Here is a 22784-nt window from a genome sequence, read left to right on the forward strand (position 1 = left end):
GGGTGGTGGGGATCAAACCTGGGCTGGCTGTGTGCAAGGTAAATGCCTTACCTGCTATATTGTTTCTCTGGCTCCCTAATTTGTATTCTTCATAACAAAAAGGTTCTAACTGGGGCCAAAAACAAAGCAGAGAAGATAAGGAGCTTATCCATGTGGCTCACCCCATACCTGACATTCCTTGATTCCCTGGGCACTGTCAAGTGTGGTCCAACCCTCCTTCCCCACTTACATCCCTCAAAAGTCTCTATCTGCATAGTTTGGGGGATCTTTTAATTCTAAATATTAGCTCTCTTATCCCACACTGCTTCTCTCTCCTAGTCCTTTGCATTCTCAGATGCTCAAAAGTCTTGTTGGCATTTGAAAGGAGTAAAAAAAGAAGATGAGGGGAAACGAGTTTTGGCTTAAAGAAGCTTTATATGCTTTGTTCCCACAATTCTGATTTTTAAAAATATGTTTGGCCCTCAGTTCTGATTACTGACAAAAGTGGCCTCAGGAGATTCTGCGTCTCAAGTCAAAAACTATCCCATCCATAGTCCTTATCCCAGGAGGACACCAGGCAAGAGTTAGTGCATCTTCTCCTGTGTTCCCAATTTCCAGTACAATGAAATGTCATTAAAAGTAAAATATAGCAGCTGAAGACACAACTACCCAAATGAGAAAAATATGTATTTGCAAAAAGTATTACATTGTAATAAAAAATGATGGGATGTTGGCTTTTCGTTTGTGGTTCATATTTCCTTTTATGAGTTGATTTCTGGCTCTGTTGTAGGAAAAAAAATCGCACAAATGTGGGAAAACCTGCTATATTTAGGTACCAGAATAAGTTTCCTTAACTGCACCAGTATTGCCTTGTTTCAGGGCTACACCCAGAGATGCTCAGGAGTTACTCCTGGCTCTGCATGCATTACTTACTCCTGGGGGTCAAACCTGCTCATGGGACCATATGGGATGCTGGGGATCAAACTCAGGCCAGCTATCTGGAAGGCAAGTACTTTAATGACTGTACTATCTTACTGGCCAAGAAATTCATCCCGCTATCCTTTCTTCCCTCTGTCTCTCCCTCCCATCCTTTCTTCTTTCCTTTCTTCCTTCTTTCTTGTTTTTGGTTTTTGGGCTATACCTGGCTGTGTAGGGATTACTTCTGATGGGGCTCAGGGGATCATCTGGGGTGTCAGGGATTGAACCTGGATTGACTGCATGTAAGGCAAATGCCCTACCCATTGGACTATCACTTGGCCCCACTAACTGAGCCATTTTATAGATTCTACAGAAGTAGAGTTAGGGCTAATTCAGGAAAGATTCAGCAAAAGTAAATAGACTTGCTTTTGTGCTCCAGTATATAAACTATCACTTAGAGGTCACTAATGAGATTTATTTCAATAAAACCTATCATTCAAAAGTATTCTGGAGGGTGGGGGGTGGGGTTTTATTGGGGTTCTTCATGGTAAAAAAAAAAGTATTGGTAAAGGGAAATGTGTTTGATATTTGCATGACTGAGACCTAAACCTGAAAGCTTTGTAACCTTTCCCAAGGTGATTCAATAAATAAAAAAAAAAAAATTAAAAAAAAAAAAGTATTCTGGAGCTAGGTTTTAAATTATTGTTCATTTCATATAGTTCAACTGGACATAACTATAAATCTATGCTGAAGAGCAGATCAATTAAGTCTATTCAGAAAACTAACCAAATTGGAAAGAAAAGTTAATTAACTTGAGCTGGGTTTAGAAATATTAATTATACAAAAATTAAAATTTAGTTCAAGCGTCGGGTTTGCCTGAGGTTTGAACACAAGAGGATACCCAGAGTCCCTCTGCCCTTTCTTTTTTTTCCTTTCTTTTATTACAGTGGAAGGATTCCACTTAATAACACTGGCAACGTGATATTAAGGAACTAGGTTGGAATTCAGGTATTTGAACTAATAACAAAACGGGAGCTCTCTCTACTTACAAATACACTGTAAATTTAAATTTCTAGACATCAGAATCTAAAGGTTAACCTTCTTTTAGAAGGGCAAGCTGGTGGTACTGAGACTGTCGGTGCACTCAGGGATCATTCCTGGGGGGCTCATGAAGGAATATATGGTGCTGGGGATGAAATCAAGGTCAGCCTTGTGCACAGCAAGGGCCCTACCTGCTTTTCTACCTTTCTGGCCCCAAGTTTTCTTTAATAAATTCTGTTATTGAGTATTGTACATGAAGAAAACCCAAACAAACCCTAGGTGTTTATGTCTTTTGAGAGGTGAGGGGCCTCCTGAGTGTATTTGGGGAAATGATGCAGTGTCAGGGGTTGAACCCAGGGGTCCTGCATGACTAGCACGTGCTTTAGCCTTTCACACCATCTCCCAGCCCCTATAGGTTTATTTTTCTTGGTTATGATTTTTGTTTTGGGGAAACACCTCGTGGTGTTTAGGGCTCACTCTTGATGGGGCTTTGTGCTCAGGGATCACTCCTGATGGTGCTCAGCGGGACCATATGGGGTGCAGGGATTGAATCTGGATCAGCTGTGTGCAAGACAAGCGTCTTAGGCACTATACTACCTCTCTGACCCCTCCCAGCTCCTATAAATTGATTTTTAATCTAAAAGTTATAAGAATTATGGGGCTGGAGCGATAGCACAGCAGGTAGGGCGTTTGCCTTGCATGCAGCCAACATGGCCGACACAGGTTCGATTCCCAGCATTCCATATGGTCCCCCGAGCACCACCAGGAGTAATTCCTGAGTACATAAGCCAGAAGTAATCCCTGAGCATTGCCGGGTGTGACCCAAAAAGCAAAAAAAAAAAAAAAAAAGTTATGAGAATTAATCAAAAACGATTTCTCATATTTTGAGTTTTTAAAGCTCTGGTATCAAAATATTCATCGTGACTGTACCTGCTTTATAGGAAAAAAGTATACATTTACCACCAAAAGACTTGTCCTTGCTTCCACAATAAATAGAAAACAGAGTCATTCAAAGCTGATAAAGGAGGATGGCACAGCTCTCAGTCTGATGCCACCAAGACAGAGCCTTATCCAGTGATAAAATGACAATTACAACATTACATTCAACTACCTACAATTATCTGAGTCTAAAGAAAATATCGATAAAAGGCTAACTTCGATGGCTTCTCTGACCTGTGGGATTTAAAATCATCTCCTGGGGCTGGAGTGATAGTACAGCGGGTAGAGTGTTTGCCTTGCATGCAGCCGACGCAGCATCCTATATGGTCCTATATGGTCCCAGCATCCCATATTGTCCCCTAAGCACCACCAGGAGTCATTCTTGAGTGGAAAGCCAGGAGTAACTCCTGTGCACTGCTGGGCATGACCCAAAAAGCCAAAATAAATAAATAAATAAAATCATTTATTTATTTCCTTTTTTTTTAAAAAAAGGTTTTTTCATCCTTTCTCCCCATCTCTCTGTTGCTGTGATGCCTAGGGCTCGCACACATGCCTGGCTATGGTGCTGGCTGGGCTTGACCCCCAGGAATTCGAGCTCAGACACAGAGTTCACTGAAATTTGCCTTCCTTTCTTGCAGTGCTCACACATGCTCACACATGCTCATTGGGCAATGTGTGCTCAACTGAGTAAGAAAAAAAAATCACAGTTAAGGGGCTCACAACTGTGTTTGCCAGAGGCCTGCACTTCCTGATCGGGGGCCTCACACACCTTCTCTGCTACCACTCTCCTTTTGGTGGTGCTGACACGGAACTGGTTGTGGTTGTAGCTGGGGACTGCGTGAGGAACTGTTGGGGGTAGCAGATAGCAAAGGACCGTGGAGAATGCATGTGGGGCATACAGAATTTGAACTTGTGACCATACCTCTGCCAGGCCAGGGCTCTGAGCCCCTGCACTAATCCTCCAGTTCCAAATGAAAATTCCTAGCAATGCAAATTATAGATCTACGGCAACATTCAAATGTGGCTAAGGGAATTTCTTCTTTTGTTTTCTAGCAATGTGATAATCAAACCCAGGGACTCAAATATCTAATGCATGAGCTCTATCTGCTAAGTCGTCCCAGCTCCTAGTGTCGCTTTTGGGGATTATCCTCCAACTCCCCAGCAATGCTTAGGAAGCTGAGGGGCCACCCTGGATGGTACTTGGCCAACTGGGCCCAGTACATCAACGTGCAGGCCAAGCGACTTCACGTTTCCTGGGCTCAGCATTGCCCAGAGGTGTCTGGGCTATAGTACATGCAGCAGGGCTTGGAGTCCATGCTGGAGCCAGAAATCAGGGCTTGATGCATGCCTGCCATGAGCAACAGCCCTTGAAACCATCTTTCCAACGCCCCCCCCCCTCCCCCGGGTTGTTTTCAAGATTGGTATCTTTTTTCTCTTTTGGGTCATATCCGGTGATGCTCAGGGGGTTACTACTGGCTTTGCACTCAGGAATTACTCCTGGCGGTGCTTGGGGGACCATGTGGGATGCTGGGAATCAAACCCGGGTCAGCCGCGTGCAAGGCAAATGGCCCTACCCGCTGTACTATCGCTCCAGCCCAACATTGGTATTTTCTAACTGCACACAAGGCACACACAGTACACACATACATATGCCTTCAGTACATTAGACCAGGTTAAGTATCATGGAAACCAGCAGAGGAATGCACAATTATCTTATTATATTCATGGAGAAATTGAAGCTGTGTTCAGGGAGTTTGGCCGATATAACATGCTAAAGTCAGTATTTATAGTTAAATCTTTTGAGCCCAAAACCTACTTCTGATATCAATTAGAAATATTCCTAAGGGTACTTATTTAGGGTACTTAAAAGTCTTAGGATAAGTAAGTCATTTTTAATCCTATGAAATTTTAAATCCAATTTACAGGGTGTCTCAAAATAGAAATCCCAGAGCAAGAAATGTTCCAGTGGAAGCATAACAGATATGCTGCGTATTCACCCATATATTTTTCAACCATCATTATGTAAACGGCGTAGAAAGAAGAATTGTCATTTCTATCATTTTCACAGCTGAGACTTACTGAGCCCTAAGGATGTTTTCTAGATACTAGAGTCCCTGAAAGTCATTTTGCAGGAATTCAATTCCAGCACCCGGCAGGTGGATAAGTGACCAAGCCTTAGGTCAATCACTGCACTGCTGTTGGATGGGGCAGGAGGCCAGCAGGTGGCTGGGTGGGTCTGGTGGAGGGGGAGACAGAAGCTTAGCAGACACCAGGGAAACGAGGAGGGGGAGCAAAGGTGCCAGGATGGAGGAAAAGCTACAGACATGAGCATGTATGTGTCTTTCTAGAAATCACAGTGGTGTGGTACAACAGAGAACTGAGTTGTCCAGGGTATTCAAGAAGACCTTCCAGAATATTCTCTCATTCTCCATATCTCAGACACCAGAGCCTGTGAAGAATGATCTTCACTTTCTAATCCCCCACTTGAGATTTGCAGCTGAGAGAACTGAAGGCAAGAAGTCCCAAGAGCAGAGCTGGAGACTAGAAGATGAAAACTTGCAAGGAAGCACAATTTCTCTGTAATGAAAAAATGTTCCCTAATAAATGATGCTATTCATTTCTTCTCCAAAAGAGAAAATATTATGTATCAAGCTCCTATAACTTAATCATCTTTTGGGCAAAGCAGCAGATTTTTAAGGACAAAGCTGAATGGAGGCCGGGTTGGGATGAGGTCCCCTGCCACTTTGATTTAATCTATTTCTTGCCAACTACAGTGTCCCCAAGGAACACATTCATTTAAAAGGCTCAAGAGTAAGTGATTTACTTGGTCTCAAACAAAACTAATTAAATTGAAATATCTTCGATAGGTGAAGCCCTAGCACTATGGAGCTCACCTCATTCACTCTTGTAGCTCACAAATCTCTTACTTGAAAGAGTTGGGGAAATTATAAGATTTTCTTTTGAGTTCCAAGGTAATTTTCAAAGTATTTTTTAAAAAAGGCCAAAAACATTTCTCAGCTGAAGGGAGTGAATGGAAAAATGTGTTTATCTGAAGTTCTGATTTTTTTTCCTCAGCTTCCGACATCTTTATTGTTATTATTTTCTTTTTCTTTCTTTTTTTTTGTATTAAAGAACCTTATTTTCAAAACTACTGATAGCTGAGTTTTAGGCATATAATATTTCCACACCAATCCCACCACAATTGTTGGTTTCCCTCTTATCCTCCACACTCCCAACCCCGGCCCCATTCCGACCTGTCAACTTGACAGGTGCATTACAAAGTTCCAATGGTAGCAGTTTAGATCTCATGTTTTCAGTGTTGTTGAGTGTGTTTGGGATATGTGGCTCTACCACTCACTCACATCACCAACATATCTGAAGCTCTGGTGCCTGTTCACCCATGACTTTCCTGTTTTCTTCTTCTCCCCTTGATTTCTTTCCTTTCTTGACCATCAACTCTCTACACACTGGGGTAAAGGGTGATCTAGGCCTCCACCTTTTCCTACAATCCATTTTGAGGTTCTGATTTTCTTGGTGTTTCTCTTGGACGTGCTGCAAAGCACTAAAACTTGATTCATCTGGTCAAATGAAGTAGATGACTGAGAGGGGGCCTTCTAGTACCCACAGGGCAGAGTAGAATAAAAAAGGGGAAGAGAAGAAGAATAATCCTCCCCCACAACATATTTTCCTAGACAGAAAGCCAATGTAATTCAAGGTACTATTGGCCACAAAACTCTTTCAGCTCTCTTACTCCCGATTTCTCAACGTCCTTGTAATTCAAACTGGCATGTAACTTGCGGGATTACATAGGGAAGATGACAGAGCAAGACATGGATGACTATTGGTTGTTGTTATGACCAGAGAACTGGTAAAAAGCAAGACACAGGGAATCCCATGGCCACTCCTTGTGATACTTGGCCTAGCTATGTGGCCTAAAGGTCTAGTGCTCAGGCCACCATAAGTATACCCAGTGGTGCTCAGCCCATTCTACTCTGGGAATGAAATTTGGAGACTTGTGCACGCAGAGGAGTTGGTTTTAAGAACCAAGTTTAATTGGCAGTTCCAGAGCATAGGTCCCCAACTAAGGACTGCACTTTGAAGAAATGAAAAGGGCTGCACATATGGTAATTCTTCTTTGTCTACCATTGAGAAGCCAAGCTGTGAATTAGGCTGTAGAGTATTTGGTGACTCTATAATCACCCCCCGGGCTGGAGAAATGGTACAGTAGGTAGGGCATTTGCCTTGCCCGTGGCCAACCTGGGTTGATTCCTCTGTCCCTCTCAGAGAGCCCGGCAAGCTACCGAGAGTGTCCTGCCCTCACGGCAAAGCCTGGCAAGCTACCCATGATATATTTGATATGCCAAAAACAATAACAAGTCTCACAATGGCGACGTTACTGGAGCCCACTTGAGCAAACTGATGAACAATGGGAAGACCGTGGACAGGGTAGTGCTACAGTCACCCCATATGGAGATTCACTTTGCACACAGAAAGCTCATCTTCACGGCTGGTTTACTATTGTGAAGTTTGGGTAACCCAAATTTTTTTCTAAATAAATAGATTTTATTTGGAGGGTTTTTAAGGTGTGGCGGAAGAGAGAGGAGAGAGAGAGAGAGAGTAACGCACTCAAGAGAGAACATGGGCTTCTACAAGGGCGGATAGAGCCCCTCCACACACTCCAGCATTAGGTGTGAAAGCATGAAAGTACATATCTCAAGAGGGGAGATGTGGGCAACACATGTGCTCGGGCACCACATGTGCTCAGCTACGTGGGCGCAAGCAGCACATGGGCTCGGGCAGCATATGCGCCTGGGTAACCCAAATTTTAAGAGCTATATTGAGATAGAATAGACATACAATGATCCACATACTTAAAATCTAGAATTTGACATACTTGAACACTCGTGAAACCACTGCCCCCGTAAAAAGTTTGGTTTGTTTATTATGCATTTTTAGTGTGCATAAATAAATTCGATAGATGTCTGTTAACAAAACTGTCGGAAGAATAACTCTCTTGCAGTTTCGAAATCCTTTGCCCTTCTTTCTGCTCCTCAGACTTGTTTCTACAGTGGGAAGCGTTACTAGAGGAGGGCTCTCAAGGCAGGCTTACTGCAGTAAGAAGCACACTTGGCAAGTGATACCCAGGAATGATGATGATCTCAGAAAGTCCATCTATGATGACAGAAGCTTTTACTGTAAATGAGAAATAAGCTTATTAATGGATGTACAAAAGCTAGTGATTTAGCTACTTCGATGCTGTACTTCCAAAAGATTTGAAAAATACCTCAAGGCAAGTAGCAGACTGCAGAGATGCCTGTGGGCATGGGATGTATGAAGTTCTCCCATAAAAGTGCTCTCGGTGCCTGAGCTCATCACTTTTCTTAGTGCCTTCCGTTCCACCCCCCTCCTATAAAAGAGGTATTTCTAGACTTGGGTTTACTTGAAATCGCTCTATATCTTTATTCCTGGCAAACAGGAAATGACCTCGCATTTTATTTCTGATTCTTAAGTAACCCTCCTATGCACGTGTAAAAGAACAAGATTTTGTTTGAGTTATCCTACAAGGAGAAGCTGCACAGGGCACATCTTCCTCTTTCTTGAAGGGTATGGGAAAGAGCCGAGCCAGTTTACCTGCTAACGCCCCCTGCATGTGGTCCGTGTGCCACCCACGCTGTTCCTTCTGGTTGCTTCTGGAACCTGACAAATCCCTCCAATTCTCTGCATGGCACTCCCTGCTCTCTGTTCCCCGGCTTGCTTGTAGGGAAGATTATAAATAAATCCGATAGTCCTCGGACAGGACCATGCCCGGGCCTGCATATTTTCTGCCTAATTGCTTGGGGTAAGTTAATATTCCGGTGTGGGTCTCCTTTCAGTGTGCATGGTAATGAGAAGCTAATGCCTTGGAAATGAATGCAGAAGCTCGCTCCAGCACGGCAGGACACGATAAAGCTTTACTCTGAGACTGAGGCACATCGTCTTCTGGATGAAAGGTCTCCTTAGACAACAAATGGGCCACGGACCCACCCAACACACTGCCACTCTGGCCACAGCAGGCAGTGGACACATTGGGTGTTCCCCACCTGGGATGGGTTAGGGTAGTTTGGGGTTCACAGTAGTCACCAGGTGCACTCCAACAGGCATTCTTGATCTTTTCCCCACAGTGGCCACCTTCTGACTTTGTTTTATTTCTGTCCTGTGTCCCCCGACCCCTCCACAGGAAGGAAACCCTAGTTTTTGAGGAAATCCGGGTTGGCATCTACTCTTGTGTCTTCACCACACCCCCCACTATTTATACAATTTTCACCTATGGCCCCTTTGGAATATCCTGGGAAGCATAAGAGGCTATATGGCCCCTGACAGACACACAGGGTTAACACATTCTATTTATGCCTCCAAGAAATAAGTCTCATCTTATTTGGGTCCTGAAGAGATAGTACAAGGATTAAGGTCTTATATGTGACCTACTGGGTTTGATTCCCAGCACCACATATGGTCCCCTGAGAACCGCCAGGGGTTCTGCATAGAGCCAAGGAGTAAGCCCTGAGCACAACCAGCTGTGGCCCCCAGATAAATAACAATAAAATCCAACTAAGTACAAGTAAAAAGAGGCTGTGAGTGAAACAAAAATGACAACAGGGCTGGATTGATAGTACAGTGAGTCAGGTGCTGAGCTCTTGAACTCTGTCAGGAATGATCCTTAGAGCCTTAGAGCTCTGAGCATTGCCAGATATGGCCCCAAACAAACAAACAAACATAACAATGACAGCAATACCAAAAAGAAAATAATTTGGCAGATAGTAAGGGTATGCAAATGATCTAGACACACCTATCTTGACCTTTCATGGCACAATCCATTGAATAAAGACATTGGATGTGGTTGAACCAAATACACAAAATTTGCTCAGCTTACTCCAAGAAATGGAGTTGGTAAAACCTGACCCAGTGATTGGTAGCTGCCCTCTGCCTAGAAATGCCTTCTACAGTGACACTCACCACAATCTTCAAGAATACTTCCTGGATCCATGGCCTTGTTCCAGAGACTCATAAATAAGTATCAAAAGAGATCAACTAGCTGCAAATTTCTTTCTGACACCCATTCCCAGCTGCGACCTACATGGCCATCTTAGGAGTGGAGGCTGGGAACAGGCCAGGTCCCACCCAAACAAAGGCCCAGCAGCCGCTCCCTGCCCCAAAGCCACTGCCATGTCTCTGGCTGGGCTAACCATTTAAATATTCTGAATTTTCCGGAGATACATCTCCAAACGCTACAACACAGACACCCCAGTAGAATCATACCAGATTGGAGGGGATGTTAAATAGAGGTCAATACATCTAGACTAATAAAAACATTAGCATAGAAGGCTTCACTTGCAACAACAGCTTAGTAAACCCTCAGACACTGTATCACTGTATCACTGTCACCCCGTTGTTCATCGATTTCCTTGAGCAGGCACCAGTAACGTCGTCTCCATTCATCCTAGCCCTGAGATTTTCACAAGTGCACATTGGAGGCTCTCTCAGGGTCAGGGGAATGAGACCCATCATTGTTACTGGGTATTGGCATATCGAATATGCCACGGGGAGCTTTCCAGACTCTGCTGTGCAGGCAGGATACTCTCAGTAGCCTGCTGGGTTCTCCGAGAGTGAGAACTGGACAATAAGAGGTCCGGGAGCTTGGTTTTATAGTCTCTGGGTCTTGGCCTTTGATGGGATTACACTGCACCGGGGGCAGTTGGTGGGTGTAATGCCTAGCTACTGGAAGATGGGGGATCTGGGTGGAGGAGGCCCAGTCCCGATCTGAGCAGCCTTGGAGATCTCAGCCCCGGGTCCCGCATACCTGGGTTCCTCTGCCGGTTCCTTCATGTCTTCTTCAGAAAAGGAAGCACTTAATGTAGGACTTAATGATAAGATATAGCAATTTTCACAAGTTGTCTTCTACAGAAACATTTTTTGGATCATTTCATTGGCCATTGGAGTGGTCATAAGCAATATAAAATAAATTGCTGTGGGCCTGCTAAGGGGGCAGGTTGAGGGCAGGTGGGAAAATGGAGACAGTGGTGGAGGAAAGGTGGCTGTGGATTGGTGCTGAATATTGAAATATTGAATGCCTGTGACAAATTATCATGAACAACTCTGTAAACCATGGAGTTGAAATAAAGTGACAGGGGTGGAGGGAAGACTAGCTTCTATGAGACCATTTTTTAGCTCTCTGGTGCTCACCACTGAATTGAGTTTATAACACCAAGTTAAAACACTGGAAGGGCTGAGAGATAACCCAGGTTTGAGGCACTTGTCCTGCACCCCACCGCTTACCCTGGTTCAGTCCTCCACACCACACACAGTCCCCTGAACACTGCCAGGAGTGATCTGTGACATAGAGCCAGAAGTAACCACTGAACACTTCTGGTGGTCAAAAACCAAAAAATTTTGGTGACCTAAAAAACAACAACAACAACAAACAACCCACCCATCAGATGTGATTTTCTTCTATATACAAATTTCCCATTTACCAGAGATGAAATTATTTTCTTCACTATAAAAAGAAACTACAGAAATGTTTCCCACGTGGGATTTGTCCCCCTCATAAATCTGGGTTCAAATTCGGCTCCAGAGTTCTCTGCAAAGGGGAATGAGATGTTGAAGACTCCTGCATAAGCCTTTCCCCTGGAACCTCACATATGTGGGTGCTGAGATGACACCCTGCAAAATCCACTCTCAGAGATAAGTGGACTCATACAAAGAAAAGAGAAGGGGCACAGGGGTGGTAGTACAGCATGTAGAGCATTTGCTGTGCATGTGACTGACCTGGGCTCCACTTCCAGCACTACATATGGTCCTCTGGGCACTGCCAGGAGTGAGCCCTGACCACAGAGCCAGGTGTTAGCCCTGAGTGCTGGCTGGTCTGCCGCCTCCCAAGCCCCCCCAAAATGACAAATGCATCTACTTGGAAGTATTCCTTCCAAAGTAAAGTCTGCTGGTAGTTATTAAGGTGCTAACGCGTCAGGTGGTGTCACATACTGTAACAAACCTTGACATGGTTTTTCTAGAGATTCTCACTCGCCCGCTGAGACCCACGGGAAACTGACCCTAGGCAGAGCGAGCCTCTAAGAGAACAGTTTGTGTAGAGACCAACTGAGTAAGCCTGAGTAAATCACTTTGAAACAGAGTCACTAAGGCTTAGCAAAGAGAAATAACTTGCCAAGGAGTCATGATTTGCACCCCATCACATCTATGTTTATTGTTTTTATGCTTTATTTATTTACTTATTTATTTATTTTTGGTGTTGGGGACTGAACCCAGGGTCTCAGACATGCAAGGCATGTGCCTTACCACTGGGCGTATCCCAAGCCCACTTACGCATTCTCTATGTATATTTATTTTGGGGTTTGGGGGCCATATCTGGCAGTGCTTGGACAATCTCCTAGTATGCTGCTCACGGGTTGCTCCAGGTAGTACTCGGAGGTCACCCCCAACAGTGGTCGGGAGATCATGCGGTAATGGGGATTCGACCTGGGCTCTTGTATGCAACGCATATGCTATTCTCCACTCCCTGCCTTTATTTTCGGAAAGGTAAAACCAGGGGGGAGTAGAGGAGGGTTGCCCTCTAGCTCTTTTCTTGCTTGAATGAAGACAGAACAGCTGCACGGCCAACAGAAGGGCTAAATTCAGAGAGAGAGTCCAAGGAAGGAACAGCACAGTGCAATGAGGAAAGACGTGCGTATTGCTTTTTCACCCAGGAGAGCCCTTCCAATCTCCAGTCTAGGAAACAGAGATGAGAAGTTTGTCAGGAAGGAAGTGGGATTTAGTGAATGGTCAACTACAGTTGCCAGGCACAATGCTGGGCGCCTCTTGAGATGCAGCCAATAACTGAAAGGAGAAGTATAAATCCAAGCGTGTCTTCCGGCCAGCAGTCATTGTCCTGCTTGACGTTCCATTTTGTATTGGGTCTGTAAAAACCTCCCATTTTCTCTGCTGCTATTGCTCATTTGTTACCTATATCTAATAAAATGCTAGACAGAGAAATAAAATACCAATGCTCCTGTTTCTCGGAACCTCAAAGGACATTCTATCTTGAGGCTTAATAAGGTCAAGTGAATAGAACTAGAATTTTGATGTTCCAAATGACAGCCTTTGGAATATTTCCATATACCATGTAAGACAGGAAATCAGTGTCTAGGTACACAGAGCATGCCAGAATGACTTAATATACATGGTTCCCTAGATCACTATAAGTCAGAATTCGCATGGATCTAAGTGAAAGGAGTTTGGATGAAGATGTACCAAGGGGAGTCCAGTTTGTCTCAGTGGCTAGAGCTTAGATCTGGAAGTCTGTAAGGCCTGGGTTTTAGCCCAAGTTAAGCCACTTAGTTTTATAGTTTGTTTGTTTTTTTTGGGGGGGGGTTACTTTTTGGGTCACATCCGGCGATGCACAGGGTTTACTCCTGGCTCATGCACTCAGGAATTACTCCTGACGGTACTCAGGAGACCACATGGGATGCTGGGAATTGAAACAGGGTTGGCCGAGTGCAAGGCAAACACCCTGCCCGCTATGCTATCACTCCAGTCCCAGTTTCACAGTATTAAGTAAGGTATTTATGTAATTATGATGGCTAAATAATGCAGATAATAACAGCACTCAAGAATATAGAGTCTTGTGAATATTGAATACAAATATATGTACAAATTGGTAGCACATAGTTCCAGTGTTAGAAATGACTACAGCAAATTAATCCTATTTTCCTCATTATTACCACCACTATCACTTTTTTCCTTTCTTTTCCTTTTTCGGGGGGCGTGGGGTGGGGGAGAGGGAGGTCATATCCTGCTGAGTTCAGAAGCGACACCAGATGTGGTTCTTGAAGATCAGTTCAAGAGTTTTTCGGAGACCATGAGGTGCTAGGGTGGAGCTCAAGTCCCCCCACATACAAATCATGCACTCAGCTTTGAACCACCTCCTCGGTGCCACCATCATTTCTCTCATCTTTGAATACGTCTCCAAGCAGCAGCCAGAGAAAATGAACCCAAAGCGAGGAACACACACGGCCACACCTTTGATTCTATTTCTGCAATGGGCACACTAATATTATGAGCCCAAGTGGGTCTTTGTCAGGATGTGAGATAACAGAAGGACAAGGGAAGCCACTCCAGGGTGACAAAGGACATTGCTTCTCGGATGGGCAGAGGCTTGTTTAAAGCACTGATATGCAGTGCTTCTGTGAGTCAGCTGCCCAGAGAGCCCGAGTGTTAGAGGATCTTATCCAGGAGTCCTGGGAGCACCCTGGGTAAATAAAAAAGAGCTGAGAAGTCAGACACGGGCTGATACTGAATCCCAGAATGAGCGTGCACTTGGCTAGCTCAGCAGTGAAAGGGGCTGTGGAGGGTGGATGGGGCCTCTGTTAGCACCCGCTCTGTTTCATTTTGCATTGCAATTGGCCTCTCGTCTTTGTTTTCCTCCTCCAGGCTGTGAGTGCTCTGAATGAAGGCACGGGATATAGTTATTTCTTCTTCTGAGCCCAGTCAAAACAGACAACTCAGTGAATGGTTGAACAAGCAAATCGATATCAAGCTCTGACAAACTTGAAACAGAAATCCTGACTTTCAGCTTAGGGAAATGAGAATAACCTTTCAGATGACTACTGAGATGGTCCGGAGAGCAATTTGCAGAGGACCAGTCTTCTTCTCGGGTTCTCTTATCTTTATCTTGTTCTTAAATAAGGAACCAGTGTAGCCTTAACCTAAATCACCAAGGTCATAGACATTAACCGTTTCCTGACGACCAGTTCACAAGTTTTTCTTGGCTTTAATACTTCCCCTCCAACTGAACGCTAATGCAAGAAAAACAAATATCATATCTAATGACTAGTTCACATTCCAAAGAGAACTTTGATATAGACTCACAACATAAGGTTGAAAACAATCAAATTACTTTTCAACATTTCTGAGTTGATACGAAAAGTCGGCCCTATTCTCTTACTGCGTTTTCATGTGATTTGAGTTCCTAAATTAACTTGAGAGATTGGTTTCCACTCAAGCAGCAAATAACGTTTATAAGCAACGGTAGTTTTGAAAATCATTTTAAATAGTTGAAGGAAATACAGTTTGTCAACATCCCCCTCCCAGCCACCCCCTACACTGTCACCTTGTTTTTCTGTATACTTTTCTCTTCACCCCCTCACTCTACTAAAAGAGAATGAAAAACATAGAGCCCCTCACCTCTAACAGTTCGTCTCCAATCCTCATCCGTCCATCCATGGCAGCAGGTCCTTCCGGGTTAATTCCTACCACAAAGATACTCATGCGTGACCTGTCCTTATTGCCAGCAAGACTGAGTCCAAGTCCATTCTTATCCTTTTCAAGTTCAATGATGTGCAATTCTCCCGGCAGGTCTGCATATCTCTGCCTGATTTTTTCTATTAAAAAAGAAAAAGGCAAACAAAATATATAAATAGAGCCGTTGAATAGATATCATAGAGATGACAGCATTTTCCCATCCTTGCTGTATTTTCCCATTCATGCTTCTGAGAATGAAGTATTTGAGGGTTTTTGTAGTCTTATGTAAAGGTTACAGTTGTTATTTTTTTAAAAAATTTTTAAAAAATTTAAAATTTTAAAAATTAAATTTTTTTTTAAAAAATCCAGTTTTCATCATTTAAGAGGTGGAAATACTTTCCCTATATTATGTTCTTAACTAACATGCGATAGGAGATCTGGTTTCCCTGTCCCACTCCAAAAGGCAAAACAAAGTGAGGGGAGGAGATCAGGATGGGGACCAAAGACTATTTTCTGGGTGCCAATGTATGCCAAGCGAAGTTTGATCCTGGAGCTAGCACTCTGAATCAAGCAGATGGGATTCTTCAAGTATTCTAGACTTCAGCCCAGAGAGGAACAGAATCAGCAATGAATTCTCATTTATTATACTTCTGGAAAAAGACACAAGGAATATTGGGTGAGGGGAAAACAAGGACAATTAAGAACATTGGCCTAATGGTCAGAGCTGCATTAAGTCTACAAATCTGTCACATACTAAATATCCAAACATTTTCTCTTATGGGATTTCACTTCTTCATCTGGGATGTTGAGAAAATGAGACAAAATTCATCTTCAAGAAGAATAAAGCCTTCTGCTATCATTCTTTTATTCCATCTCCTGTCTCAACTTATTGCTGCTGATTTGGCTGACTATGCTTCATTTGTGTGGATTTAGTGCCTGGGTGGTCACACAGCAGGTCAGTATTGGGAGTGATGAAGCTTTTTATTTAATTAAATTAAATTAATTAATTTATTTATTCCATAGCACAGCAGGTATGGCATTTGCCTTGCATGTGGCCGACCTGGGTTCAATACCTCCGTCCCTCTCAGAGAGTCCGGCAAGCTACCGAGAATATCCAGCCTGCACAGCAGAGCCTGGCAAACTCCCTGTGGCGTATTTGATATGCCAAAAACAGTAACAACAAGTCTCACAATAGAGACATTACTGGTGCCCGCTTGAACAAATTGATGAACAATGGGAGGACAGTGCTACTTATTCATTTATTTATTTATTTGGCTTTTTGGGTCACACCGGTGATGCGCAAGGGTCACTCCTGGCTTTGCTTTGCACTAAGGAATTATTCCTGGTGGTGCTCAGGGGACCATATGGGACCATATGGGATGCTGGGAATTAAACCCGGGTTGGCTGCATGCAAGGCAACATACCTACCCACTGTACTGTAGCTCTAGCCCTTGGTGAAGCTTTAAGCATGTACCAGCAGTCCACATGCTACCAGCTCAGCTCTGGTGTGCTACCATGCTCACATTTCAGTGCAGACTACTGTGGGCTCATATAGTCATCTCATCAGCTGAAAACGAATCAGCAGATCCTGACTATTTACATCTCTTTATACTCCATCTAATGCTTAGTTTATGTTCGTTGTGCTGAGAGGGGACCTTGCAAATGGAAAGCTTAATTCAAAGAATGATTCTTTAGGCCATGGGAGGTGGGGGGTGGGACACAGTGGGGAGAGAGCTTAATCCTGTATATCACTTTACCAGACTTATCAAACACTATCTAATAAGAGAGTACATAATTGCATACTTGTAAAAATTGCTTTATGTATACTTGTATATTAAAAGAATAAGCAATACATGACTGCTTACTTTAAAAAAAACAAAACAAGTCGATCTGCTTTATAAGGACTCTGAATGGTAGCACTGTAGCACTGTCATCCCGTTGTTCATCGATTTGCTCTAGCAGGCACCAGTAACATCTCACAACAAATTGTGAGACTTGTTACTGTTTTTGGCATATCGAATACGTCACGGATAGCTTGCCAGGCTTTGCCGTGCAGGCGAGATACTCTCGATAGCTTGCAGGACTCTCCGAGAGGGGCAGAGGAATCGAACCCGGGTCAGCCACATGCAAAGCAAATGTCCTACCCACCGTGCTATTGCTCCAGCCCTTTGTAGAGTAAAGAAACTTTACTGAAAAAGAGTAGAGTTAGTGAAATAAAGAACTTGCAATATATAAAACTATCCTCATATACGAAAAATCCTTAAGTAATATAAACCACAAAATAAAAACACAGTCATTTTTTATTGGTCAACAACCAAGGCACTGTGAGGGTACTTTATTATATTTTTTTCACTGAAAATTTAATTGCTTTGACCCAAAGGTATGTGAAATTTTTGTCCGACTCTCACCATCTCTATAAGTATATAATATTGATATAATGAGAAAAAGGCTTACAATTTATCATGAACATCAAGATGCTTGTGCTACATAATAGGAAAGGTGAACATTAACACAACAAACATTAAATAACTGCAATGATTGAAATAGATGTGCTAGTTGCCACAGTACAAGCAATTCAACACTGTGTTTATAGTGATGTAGATCGGTAAATAACAGTAAATTAAATGTGCTAGCCTACCCTGCTTTCCAGAGTCCCCAGAGCAAACAGGGCAGCTAGAAGAGATTTCTCAGTAAAAGCAGAATTTGAGCAGAGTTTTGATAATGTGCAGAAATTGGTTACAGGAAAAAGAATGCAAGAAGGGAGAAGAGGAGAGAGTGTGAGGCAATCTGGCAGCAAAATGAAAATCTTTGGGGCCCCAAGTGGGTGACAAGAAATCAGAGCAAAACGTTACAAGGTAGTGTACAGTTTACAGAAATAACATCCCAATTTGGGAGCACTGCAGAGGTTCTGTGTCCCCATGGGGCCTGGGAATACCTCATGTAAGAGATCTCATCTCCCAGGTTCCACAGTTACACTTCCCTCTATTTATGGGACTTACAGGGTAGCGGGGGGAGTCTGTATACTATATTAAGAAGGCAGAATGAAATAAAAACGGCAAGTTTCCCCTCTCAGAAGTCACTACAGTAGATTTTTGTTGTTGTTGTTTTTAGACCACACTTGCCATCTCAGGGATTACTCTTGGCTCTGAGCTCAGAAATTACCCAGGAGATGCTCAGGGACCATGTGGGATGCCGTGAAACAAACCCGGGTCAGCTCTGTGCAAGGCAAATGCCCTACCGGCTGTCCTATCTCTCCAGGCCCAGCCATTGCAGTGGAAAACAATTTGTTTCAAGAAGATTCTGGACTGGAACAACAAGATTAACTCAAAGACTTAGATACGAATTCTTAATTCAAGAATGAGCCTTCAGGCCTTCGGAGTCTTCAGTCTCCATCTGGCAGAAAACACAAATTTTTGGGGAATCATAAGGCAATAATGGGCTATAAAAGAAACTTCTGTAACTCTCAAGAATTATCCTGCAGGCTGTGTCTTTCAACCCAGAACAATAAAACTAGGGGCAAGAACACTTGTATTTAGTAATAAATCAATTTGAAAGAAAAAGATAAAAGTAAAGAAACAGTATTCATAATTAGTTGTTGTCCTAAATTTTGTCTAGACTTTTATGTAGACATAGAAAAAGAAGAATTTAGAATCTGGAATTATTTTTCAGAAAAAAAGTTAAAAAAATTTTCTAAACTTTATACCCAAGAATGTGCGGGGAAAAAACTGCCTAAAAAATTGTAAAGAAACAAGTAGAGAAAATAGCAGAGATAGAGGCATCAGTTCATGAAAAGAGAACTATTGCCACCAAACAAGAAAACACACACACACACACACACACACACACACATACACACACACACACCACTACAATTTAAAATAAATGAAATTAAAACAAAATTATCTAAAAACACTAAGAAAGACTACAAAAACTAATCAAGGAAAAATAGAATGGTACAAATACACAACTAGAAAGAGAAAAGAATTGAAAACTGGTTTTAAAATTATGGTCTATCAAGACGAGCTGAAAGGTGATCCATTATTTTTGGCCACACCTGCTGTCACTCAGGGCGTATTACTGCTGGTGAGGCTCAAGGGGCCGTAGGTGGTGCTAGGGATGGATCCCAGATCGGCTGTGTACAAGGCAAAGCCCCTACCTGCCTTATTATCTCTCCAGTCTTTTCATTTAAATTTAGATGACAGATTCATTTTTAATCTTTAATTTCTGAGGAAATTTAAAATGCCATGTTTAGCACAAGAAAAATGGACTCATTGTTAAAGAAACGGAAATAATAATAAAAACATATTCCCTTAAAAATGAATCTTTGTCAGAACTGGAGAGACAGTACAGTGGGTAAAGCACACAGCCAACTGGGTTTGATCCCCAGAAGTCCATACGGTCCCTTAAGCACTGTCAGGAGTGATCCCCAAGCACAGAGCTACCCGTAAGGCTAGATCTGCCAACCTTCTGAAATCTTGTTCTAGATATTTTTGCATTTGAATTCCATCGAATTTCAAATTGTAATATTTTATCTTAAGTAAGTTCCTTCAAAACATGAAAAATGGAAAAAAGGGACTCTACATTATTATTATTATTATTATTATTATTATTATTATTATTATTTTGTCATCCTCAGTGGTGCTCAGAGGTTATTCTTGGTTCGGAACTTAGGAGTCACTTCTCGAAGTGCTCTAGGGACCATATGGAGTGCCGGGGATGGAACCCAGGTTTAGTCGCATGCAAGGCAAATGTCCTACCTGCTGTTCTATCACTCTGGCCCCTCTACCTTATTTCTTGAGGCTGGAATAGTTCTGAATTAAAAAATAAAAAAATTTAAGAAAAATATAGCCTTACGGCCAGAGAGATAATAAAGCAGGTAAGGTGCTTTCCTTGTACGTAGCTAATCTGGGTTCAATTCCCTGTATCACGTATGGTCCCCTGAGCACTGTCAGGAGTGATTCCTTAGCGTAGTGTCGGGCAAAACCCCTGAATATCACCAGGTGTGGTGCCCAGAATCCCCGCCCCTGCCAAAAAGAAAAGTATAGGCTTATTTAGCTTATGATCACAGCATATAAGATTTTTTAAAGCTAACTTAATTCATGAGGATATTAAAACCATTTAATTTGACTTCTGAAATAGGCAACATTTTATCATTCTCTGATGTAGGAATGATGATTTTGTGTGATTCAACCTAAGAATAAAACTGGAGAGGCACAGATGCTTCCATATCGACTCACCCACTGACCCTGCTCTACCAACTCAGACTAAATCTCCGCGGAGATGGACCAAGCAGTCAAAACTCAAGGAAGCACAAGTCTCTGCAGCTGAAAACTCTGGTCACCCTTGGGAGGTTGTTCTGCCAAGTATCTGACTTGCTGAAGCCCAGGCCACTGCACCCCCCCACACACAGCTGCACCATGCCGAGGGCTCAACCCCATCACTTCACTCATTTTCTCTACAGAGATTCCATCAGGTACTCTGGTGCCCAAGTTGAGAACCCTGGAATCTTCTTGGAGTCAGGCTGGGCAGCCTCTTCACAACCCTCTATTTTCAATATTCCCGGCAGCCACACCCACCTCCATATCCACCACTATGTCAACCTACTGGCTCAGACCATAGATCCTGATGTCTCTGGACCACCTCCTCATTCCTTAATACTGAAATTTCAGTAGGAGCACACCACATTAGATGGGAAAATAGAAGTCAACTAAACTCAACAACAACTAAAAATAATAATACAGAAAACTTAACTGACAACAAATAGCTTGGTTCTTAGACAAGGACTTAACAATCCTGTGATCGGATATAACACATTTCACACTAAAAATTCATTCTTGATACTTATTAATTTTAATATTAGAGCTTTGTTATTTGATAAACTTCAATTCTAGAATTGTATCGATATTTTTGACTTCTGTCTACATTAAAAAAAACTGGAGAGATAGTACAGCTGATAAGGCACTTGCCTTGCATACAACCGACCCCCATTCAATCCATATGGGAAATGGTTTCCCAAGCACTGCTTGGAGTGATTCCCAAGCATACCGCCAGGAGTAATTCCAAGAGTGAATCAACCTGGAAATAATTAATGAAAAAAATGGTATACATTGGTAACGCAAGGACAGTTAACTATCAATGCTGTTTTTCAAGGAAAACAACCATAGTGATAAACAAGCAGAAAATATTAAAGTACCATGTTTATAGACTGAGAAAAGATTTGAAAAGATGGAACTTTTATTTGATTCTTTAGAACACTTTTCCAAAGCTACTTACTAAATAGATAATAGGCCATCTCTAAACTTAAATTTACAAATAGAAAATATGGCAGAAAAAGCGAATATTAGTGGTTTTTTTGGCAGGGGGTAAGGGTCACATCCAGTTGTGTCTAGAACTTACTCCTGGTCCTGTGCTCAGAGATCACTCCTTGTGAGGCTTGGGGAACTATATGGGATGCCAGGGACTGAACCCAGGTTGGCCATGTGTGAGGCAAGTGCCCCTAATGGTTGTGCTATTGCTTTCACCCTGCGAACCACAGTATTTAAAATCAACAGGGAATCAATATAGAGAACACCTACAAATCATGCAGAAAAAGGTAACAGCACCAACAGGAAAGTATTCAAAAGATATACAATGTAAAAAGCTCTCAGGCATATTAAGAAATGTCCAGATTTATGGATAACTAGGAAAATACAAATTAAATAAGATCGGATTGCACTATTAACTGGCAAATGCTCGAAAGTTGAGTCTTAAGAAGTGCTAGAGAAACCATAATGCCTAAAATGGGATATATATATATATATATATATATATATAGAGAGAGAGAGAGAGAGAGAGAGAACACGAGAGGGAAAGAGAGAGAGAGAAGAGAGAGGTGACTGTCATAGAGGCAGGCTGGGGTGGGGGACGGCTTGAAGGGGTGAGAGGGAAACTGTGGACATTGGTGCTGGAAAATTACACTGGTAGAGGGGTGGGTGTTGAAATATTATATGACTAAAATGAAATCATGAACAATTTTGTAATGCTCTAACTCACAGTGGTTCAATTAAAAAAAAGAAGAAGAAGTGCTGGAGATATGGGGATATGCAATCCTAGGCCCTTTGCTTGGAGTGTTAAATGATGTGCCCAACTGGAGAGCAGCCTGGCACTTCTTAATCAAATTAAGCACACACATGCTCTACAAACCAGACTCCTCCACTCCTGGGCACATAGGATCTTAACAAATTTCTCTGTAGGTCTCATGGGGATGATGCGTAGATGTTTGGTACAATGTGAGATAGCAGAGAGTTGGAGATAATCTGGGTGCCCATCGTTGGGGGAGAAACTAGATAAACCGTGGGGAACAGACATCACAGTCTACAATCAGCAGTCAGGACTTACAGGAAGCAGCAACATGAGAGTTTTAGAAATAGCACTGAAAGGACTGGGAGATCAGCATGGGTGCATGCTAATTAGCAATAGCATGGTGTTACCTTTCAGGCAACATCACTAGGAACATTAAGTTTATTGCATAAAAATACAGAGCACATATTTTGGAAGAAGGTACACAAAGTACACAAATACTGAATACATTAGGACAGTTAATTTTACTACGTACAAAATAATAGCAGTAAAAGGGAGGCGTGTACACACACACACAC

General features: G+C 42.6%; 1 protein-coding gene across 2 annotated transcripts in view; it reads right to left on the bottom strand.

The window, feature by feature from the left end:
* The window catches only part of PATJ (PATJ crumbs cell polarity complex component), a 391552-nt gene that overhangs the window by 155774 nt on the left and 212994 nt on the right, over window positions 1-22784 (bottom strand). For both annotated transcript variants that reach the window (XM_056122284.1, XM_056122283.1), the window contains exon 28: window positions 15091-15287. In XM_056122284.1, coding sequence (XP_055978259.1) covers window positions 15091-15287 — 197 coding nt within the window. The remainder of the gene's footprint in view (window positions 1-15090; window positions 15288-22784) is intronic.

The sequence above is a fragment of the Sorex fumeus genome, unplaced genomic scaffold, assembly GCF_029834395.1.
Source record: "Sorex fumeus unplaced genomic scaffold, SorFum_2.1 ptg000045l, whole genome shotgun sequence".
Taxonomy (NCBI): domain Eukaryota; kingdom Metazoa; phylum Chordata; class Mammalia; order Eulipotyphla; family Soricidae; genus Sorex; species Sorex fumeus.